Here is an 8781-nt window from a genome sequence, read left to right as displayed (position 1 = left end):
CAAACACAATTCCACTGACATTACGGTGTAGTGTGTGTCGATCAGTGACAAAATCTCTAATCCATTTCAAATCCAGGCGGTCACAAAATGTTGAAAAGTAAAGGGTTGGGAATACATTCAGAAGGCGCTCTATGTGTTTGCTTCAAGTTGTGTATTTACAGTCTTATGTATTGCGTTGTCATCAAGACCAATTCGAATGTTAGTTCGTTAAATAGTCTGCCCCATATTTGCTAAATATGTTGAACATGTTTGCGGTCCACATAGTTCTAATAGCATTGCTTCAATATGGAAATGCATTGTTAAACATGGCCCCTATATCAGTGTGAATGCTATAGTCTAGGACAACTGTAAATTGTAGATCCTCAAAAGAAATCAGCAGTTGATATGGAGGATTGAATAGTTTGGAGGAGCATGTCTTTGGTAATCAGATGAGCGGCGCTCTTTTAAAATGAGGATGATAGCCTACTTGAACAAGTGAAATGCAGCTATGTAAATTTTGAATAATGAAAAAGCATGAGGGCAAAAACCTCAAATAGTTCAAAGCAGTTTCAGTAGACCATTTAAAACTCCTTTATTCATAAGCTACTTGGCTAATGAACCAGCATAAAAATACACACTGATGGGATTCTGCTATTAAGGAGAGGGTAGGTTGTGCTTAGTTTTTAATCAAGTTAAATGAAATGGGGGGGGGGACCAAGTGTTCATTTACGTTTCTAAATATGAGATTTACCGGCACAAAAGGCACATCTCTCCTTCCATGAGCACTGTGCGTCATGACTGGATCGGCTGTGCTTCTCACAATCCATCCATTATCAACTGCGTTACCGTTAACACCTGCTTTTTGTGAGTCTTAAATATTGCCACTGGTCCCACAGGTAAATTGCCAAACCTGGTGTTAGGTCTGTAAAAACGCCAGTGCGCCTGTTTTTACATGACAAAATTGCAAACCAACTTAAGTTTGACACTTGCGCCTACTTAGTTCCAGGCAAAAAAGGGCCCAGGATGTCAAAGGAAATTTATTGAAAATTTTATTGACATACCTACAGGACAGTAGCTCTCCAGGAACAGGGCTGGAAAGCCCCATTCTATCCTAAATGTAAATTCTATTACTCCAATGTTTACAAACAAGAATTTCCATAGCCCTATGCTTCAGCTGTACACCAAAACAAGTACTGGGGCTGCCATTTCACTGAAAGATGAATCCCAGACTGTAGATTTAAATCTTTGAACAGATGAGGGGCTCTAAATAAAAGGAGGACAGACTTGAGAGAATATAAGCCTCTACCTTGCAACTGTGCTCTGCTTGACCATTTTCTGGCGTGCACTCCTGGAACCTGAGGCATCAACCACAGAGAAACCCCCAGCAGAGTTGGGGAATCCATGAGCTGCCACATATTTGCGGTAGGCTTCGCGAATAATGCGAAAGGCTCGTGTGTTGGCATAGGGGATGTCTGTAACTGGGTCTCTGTATAATGCAGCCTTGTGGGTGACAGGACAGACTTCCTGGGTGGGGGGCTGGGAGCCAGTCCGCACAGCCTGGGGGAAGGCAGCCTCAAAGGCCTCCTCGTCGCTAAAGGTGATGTAAGTGCGGGAGCAAAGACCTCCCAAGGGTTGCTGGGAAGGCATTGGACTTGGTGCCACAGGAGCAACGAGCAGCGGTGTGTCCTGGTCTAACCTTTAAAAAAAACAAATACAAACACTTTAGTTAGTGGTACATAAACTCCCTGGCTAAATAAAGGTTAAATATGTAATAAAACAGACTACCGACAAAGGGCAATAATAGCTTTATTGTAAACAATGCTGTACTCTACTCCAGGTCCACACTGTGGTCATTGCCAAGTAGCCTAGGCTACAGTGGCTACTTGGGCTTAAATAACAAAGACAAAAACTATACAGAAAATGTATCCAATATTAATTTCACATTCAAATAGTACTTGATTTCAGCAAGACGGCTGCTGCATCCTGTCTGTGTGTTTAAAAAAATATGATTTATTTAACCTCTAGGGCCAACATCCAGGGAGATTGCAGAGCACCAAATTCAAATACAGAAACACTCATAATAATTCAGAAAAGATGCAACTATTTTACATAGGTTTAAAGAATAACTTCTTGTGAATCCAACCACGGTGTCAGATTTAAAAAATGCTTTACGGCGAAAGCATACCTTACAATTATTTGAGAACATAGCCCAGCAGACAAATCATTACAAACAGTAACCAGCCAAGTAGAAGAGTTACACAAGTCAGAAATAGAGATCAAATTAATCACTTACCTTTGATGATCTCATATGGCTGCACTAAGAGATTTATTCAATAAATGTTCCTTTTATTCGATAAAGTCTCTTTATATCCAAAAACCTCAGTTTTGTTCGCGCATTTTCTTCAGTAATCCACAGGCTCAAACGCAGTCACAACAGGCAGACAAAAAAATCCAAATAGTATCCGTAAAGTTCGTAGAAACATTTCAAACGATGTTCATAAACAATCCTCAGGTTGTTTTTAGCCTAAATAATCGATAATATTTCAACCGGACAATAACGTCGTCAATATAAAAGGTAAACCAGAAAGGCACTCTCGGTCACGCGCATGAAAAAGCTCTGTGACACAGCAGGGTTCACTCGTTCAGACTGCTCTTACTCCCTCATTTTTCAGAATACAAGCCTGAAACAATTTCTAAAGATTGTTGACATCTAGTGGAAGGCATAGGAACTGCAATTTGAGTCCTAAGTCAATGGATACTGTAATGGCATTGAATAGAGAACTACAACAAACCCCCCAATAAAAACGTACTTCCTGAATGAATTTCAGGTTTTCGCCTGCCAAATCAGTTCTGTTATACTCACAGACACTATCTTAACAGCTTTGGAAACTCGAGTGTTTTCTATCCAAATCTACCAGTTATATGCATATCCTATCTTCTGGGCCTGAGGAGAAGGCGGTTTAATTTGGGCACTCTTTTCATCCAAAATTCCAAATGCTGCCCCCTACCCTAGAGAAGTTAACTAGGCAAGTCAGTTAAGAACCAATTCTTATTTTCAATGACGGCCTAGGAACAGTGGGTTAACTGCCTTGTTCAGGGGCAGAACGACAGATTTTTACCTTGTCTGCTCTGGGATTCGACCTTGCAACCTTTCGGTTACAAGTCCAATGCACTAGGCTACCCCTCCTGCCGCCCCAGTGTTTATTTGATTTAAGATAGCAACGTTGCTTTTCATACTAAATATGGTGTTCCAAAATCAAATGGAAATAAGGTATGCAGTTAGTGCTGTGGCAGTCATAAAATTTGGTCAGACGGTTAGTCATGTAAAAGACTGCCGGTCTCAGGGTAATTGACCGTTACTGAACATAAAACACATCTATGCATACAAGCCGTATACAAGTCAATATCTAATAAATCAATTGAAAATACACCATCACAAATAAATTCAGTATTAATTTCAGGAAGGTCTAAAGAAACATGATATGCATTTCAGAAGAACAGAATAGTTGGCCTACAGTATGTTATCTGCCATGCCATAGGCTGTAGGCTTGTTCTTCAAGCTGACAAGATAATAAGTCCTGTGCAATTATTTAATATTATATGATTTTACAATAAGAAGAATATAATTAAATTTTGCTGAATAAAATTGAGGATATTTTTCCCATTCTGGCGCGAGAAGGCCCATTTGAAGTGGCTATGTTGAGCGTAAAGGTGATAATTTGAAACAGGTCCTATATGCTAGATTTATAGTTATTTGGCAACTTTAGTTGAGAATGATACAAATCATAGACGCCTTAGAAATCAAAAGATATGGGCTGCATGATGCGACTATAGGCTATTGATCATTTGAGAAAGTTGCAAAAAAAAGCTTGCGTTCTGTTCCTTCCCCAGGCTGCAAGCTGTTCTTTCATCAAGTGATCATATTTTCACCCATCAGACCAGACTCAATTTCATCTAGTCTTTACTAATAAATACAATTAGTTTCGATTTAGAATGGCCCATTATCAAATGGGCAGGAAGAGGGGAAAGAGAAAAACATGCATGTAATCTGTATGCACTCGAATAGCGAATGGAGGCCACTTTCCTGCTGGTTCGTTTCACTCGCTACTTTGGTTATTTCTCGGTGCAACAAGTGATATTCCGCCCAAACTCTGTATGCCATGGGCTCTCCAACCCTTTTCCTAACGCTACCAAGTGCTTGATTTGGGAAACCAAGTGAAAGCTGTTCGGGAACATCGATAGTAAGATGTTTTCACAAGGAAACATATTCCATTAACTTCTTTGGGCTGGGGGCAGTATTGAGTAGCTTGGATGAATAAGGTGCCCAGAGTAAACTGTCTGCAACTCAGGCCCAGTTGCTAATATATGCATATTAGTAGGTTTGGATAGAAAACAATCTGAAGTTCATAAAATGTTTGAATGATGTCTGTGAGTATAATAGAACTCATATGGCAGGCAAAAACCTGAAAAAAAAAATCCAACCAGGAAGTGGGAAATCTGAGTTCTGTAGTTTTTCAACTCTTGGCCTATCGAATACACAGCGTCTATGGGGTTAAATAGCATTTCCTAAGGCTTCCACTAGATGTCAACGGTCTTCAGAACCTTGTTTGATGCTTCTACTGTGAAGTGGGGGTGAATGAGAGGGGAATGAGTCAGAGGTCTGCCAGAGAGCCACGAGCTGGTGACGCACATTCACATGAGAGTTAGCTTGAGTTCCATTGTATTTCTGAAGACAAAGGAATTCTCCGGTTGGAACATTATTGTAGATTTATGTTAAAAACATCCTAAAGATTGAGTCTATACATCGTTTCACATGTTTCTACGGACTGTAACGGAACTTTTTGACTTTGTCTGCTCCTAGTGATCACGCGTCATGAATTTGGATTACTGGGCTGAACGCGCAAACAAAAAGGAGGTATTTGGACATAAATTATGGACATTATCGAACAAAACAAACATTTATTGTGGGACTGGGATTCCTGGGAGTGCATTCTGATCAAGATCAAAGGTAAGTGAATATTTATAATGCTATTTCTGACTTCTGTTGACTACACAACATGGCGGATATCTGTTTGGGTTATTTTTGTCTCTGAGCGCCGTACTCAAATTATAGCAAGGTGCTTTTTCCGCAAAGTTTTTTTAAAAATCTGACACAGCGGTTGCATTAACTTTTTATGGCTGCAGGGGCAGTATTGAGTAGCTTGGATGAAAAGGTGCCAATTGTAAACGGCCAGCTCCTCAGTCTCAGTTGCTAATATATGCATATTATTATTAGTATTGGATCGAAAACTCGAAAGTTTCCAAAACTGTCAAAATATTGTCTGAGTATAACAGAACTGATATTGCAGGTGAAACCCTGAGGAAAATCAAAACCGGAAGGGATTTCTATTTTGAAAACTCCATGTTCCATAGCCTCCCTTTGCTCCATTTAAAGGGATATGAACCAGATTCCTTTTCCTATCGCTTCCTCAAGGTGCCAACAGTCTTCAGACATAGTTTCAGGCTTTTATTTTGAAAAATGAGCCAGAACGATAACATCGCTTCAAGTGGTCACATGAGTTTTGCTCGCGCAACAGAATATGGACAGCCATTGTTTTCCCCTCTCCTACTGTGAAAGACATTTGCGGTTCATATATTATCAATTGTATATTTTAAAAACAACCTGAGGATTGATTATAAAAATGTTTCACATGTTTCTGTGGACATTATGGAAACTATTTGGAATTTGGATGCGTTGTCGTGACCGCCCTTTCCTGTGGATTTCTGAACATAACGCGACAAACAAACGGAGGTATTTTGGATCTAAAAACAAAAGGAACATTTGTTGTGTAACTGGGAGTCTCGTGAGTGAAAACATCCGAAGATCAAAGGTAAAAGATTAATTTGATTGTTTTTCTGATTTGTGACCAAGCTACCTGATGCTAAGTGTACTTAATGTTTTATTGTGTGATCGATAAACTTAAACGCTTGGATTGCTTTCGCTGTAAAGCATAATTTCAAAATCTGACACGACAGGTGGATTAACAAAAGGCTGAGCTGTGTTTTCCTATATTGCACTTGTGATTTCGTGAATATAAATATTTATTGTATGTAGCGCTATGCTATTCAGCGGTTGTTGATGACACTTATCCCGATATCGGGATTGCAGCCATAACAAGTTAAGGAGAAGTGTATCTATAATTCCGTGCATAATAGTTGTATCTTTTATCAATGTTTATTATGAGTATTTCTGTAAACTGATGTGGCTCTCTGCAAAATCACCGGATGTTTTGGAACTACTGAACGTAATGCGCCAATGTAAAGATTTTTTTATATAAATATGAACGTTATCGAACATACATGTATTGTGTAACATGAAGTCCTATGAGTGTCATCTGATGAAGATCAAAGGTTAGTGATTAATTTGATCTATATATTTCTGCTTTTTGTGATTCCTCTCTTTGGCTGGAAAAAAAATGTTTTTCTGTGACTTGGCTCTGACTAAACAATCGTTTGGTTTGCTTTCGCTCTAAAGGCTTTTTGAAATCGGACACTGTGGTGGGATTAAGAAGAAGTGAATCTTTAAAATGGTGTAAAATACTTGTATGTTTGAGGAATTTTAATTATGGGATTTCTGTTGTTTTGAATTTGGCGCCATGCACTTTCCCTGGCTGTTGTCATAACGATCCCGTTAGCGGGATCTCAGCCCAAACAGCCCCTCTCTCTGCACACTGGAGAAAGGAATGAAAAGGAGAAGATGGAAATGCACAGTGGTGATATTACCTTTAGCTAAAGGTAATGTGTCAGCCTATTATGAAAATATTAAAAAAGCCCAATTACTAGGCTATTCAAAACCAAATTCATATAATTGTAGGCTAACTTCGAATGTGTTTAATTTAGACTAGACCAATTATGTACCAAAGATATCTTAGATCTGTATTGTCTAATGGCACAATATTTTTTTTATATAGGTCTATGTCTATATATACAGTGCCTTGCGAAAGTATTCGGCCCCCTTAAGTTAATACTTTGTAGCGCCACCTTTTGCTGCGATTACAGCTGTAAGTCGCTTGGGGTATGTCTCTATCAGTGTTGCACATCGAGAGACTGACATTTTTTCCCATTCCTCCTTGCAAAACAGCTCGAGCTCAGTGAGGTTGGATGGAGAGCATTTGTGAACAGCAGTTTTCAGTTCTTTCCACAGATTCTCGATTGGATTCAGGTCTGGACTTTGACTTGGCCATTCTAACACCTGGATATGTTTATTTTTGAACCATTCCATTGTAGATTTTGCTTTATGTTTTGGATCATTGTCTTGTTGGAAGACAAATCTCTGTCCCAGTCTCAGGTCTTTTGCAGACTCCATCAGGTTTTCCAGAATGGTCCTGTATTTGGCTCCATCCATCTTCCCATCAAATTTAACCATCTTCCCTGTCCCTGCTGAAGAAAAGCAGGCCCAAACCATGATGCTGCCACCACCATGTTTGACAGTGGGGATGATGTGTTCAGGGTGATGAGCTGTGTTGCTTTTACGCCAAACATAACGTTTTGCATTGTTGCCAAAAAGTTCAATTTTGGTTTCATCTGACCAGAGCACCTTCTTCCACATGTTTGGTGTGTCTCCCAGGTGGCTTGTGGCAAACCTTAAACGACACTTTTATGGATATCTTTAAGAAATGGCTTTCTTCTTGCCACTCTTCCATAAAGGCCAGATTTGTGCAATATACGATATACAATATGTATTTGTTGTCCTATGGACAGAGTCTCCCACCTCAGCTGTAGATCTCTGCAGTTCATCCAGAGTAACATGGGCCTCGTGGCTGCATCTCTGATCAGTCTTCTCCTTGTATGAGCTGAAAGTTTAGAGGGACGGCCAGGTCTTGGTAGATTTGCAGTGGTCTGATACTCCTTCCATTTCAATATTATCGCTTGCACAGTGCTCCTTGGGATGTTTAAAGCTTGGGAAATCTTTTTGTATCCAAATCCGGCTTTAAACTTCTTCACAACAGTATCTCGGACCTGCCTGGTGTGTTCCTTGTTCTTCATGATGCTCTTTGCGCTTTTAACGGACCTCTGAGACTATCACAGTGCAGGTGCATTTATACGGAGACTTGATTACACACAGGTGGATTGTATTCATCATCATTAGTCATTTAGGTCAACATTGGATCATTCAGAGATCCTCACTGAACTTCTGGAGAGAGTTTGATGCACTGAAAGTAAAGGGGCTGAATAATTTTGCACGCCCAATTTTCAGTTTTTGATTTGTTAAAAAAGTTTGAAATATCCAATAAATGTCGTTCCACTTCATGATTGTGTCCCACTTGTTGATTCTTCACCAAAAAAATACAGTTTTATATCTTTATGTTTGAAGCCTGAAATGTGGCAAAAGGTCGCAAAGTTCAAGGGGGCCGAATACTTTCGCAAGGCACTGTATATCTATGCGTGTGCATAGATTGTGCACAATTAATCATCACCTTAGAAAGCACTGTCCATGTCGTTGGGTTAGGCTTTGAAACATCCACAACAACCATGTTTTCCACAACCTGATGTTAAACTTATTTCTTCAAATTGATTAAATCACAGTGAGGTGAGTTTCAAAAGCACATACTATTTTGATAAGTGTTTGAGGTGATTTTTGATTGCATTTGCACTGATGTCAGAGTGGTTAGAGGGACAATAGAGCCCTGAGTGCCAGGCCATTAGTGACCTGATGATCAATAGTGAGTTGGGTACTACTAACATGTCTAGAGTGTATAAGAGATTACCGTGACTCAGCGGTCACGTAGAATTTCACTGCAGTCATGACTCATGTGTGGCGGC

The 8781-nt window shown here is 39.7% G+C and overlaps 1 protein-coding gene across 2 annotated transcripts in view; it reads right to left on the bottom strand.

Annotated features, from left to right (window-relative positions):
* Positions 1-1011: 1011 nt before the first annotated feature.
* vps72a (vacuolar protein sorting 72 homolog a) overlaps positions 1012-8781 on the bottom strand; it is a 30994-nt gene continuing 23224 nt past the window's right edge. For both annotated transcript variants that reach the window (XM_024441900.2, XM_024441899.2), the window contains exon 6: positions 1012-1675. In XM_024441900.2, the coding sequence (XP_024297668.1) occupies positions 1282-1675 (394 nt within the window). In that variant the 3' untranslated portion in view covers positions 1012-1281. The remainder of the gene's footprint in view (positions 1676-8781) is intronic.

This window comes from Oncorhynchus tshawytscha, linkage group LG13 (genome assembly GCF_018296145.1).
Source record: "Oncorhynchus tshawytscha isolate Ot180627B linkage group LG13, Otsh_v2.0, whole genome shotgun sequence".
In the NCBI taxonomy this organism is placed as follows: Eukaryota; Metazoa; Chordata; class Actinopteri; order Salmoniformes; family Salmonidae; genus Oncorhynchus; species Oncorhynchus tshawytscha.
The sequence above is the reverse complement of the archived record's forward strand: the minus strand, read 5'-3'. Positions and strand labels throughout refer to the sequence as shown.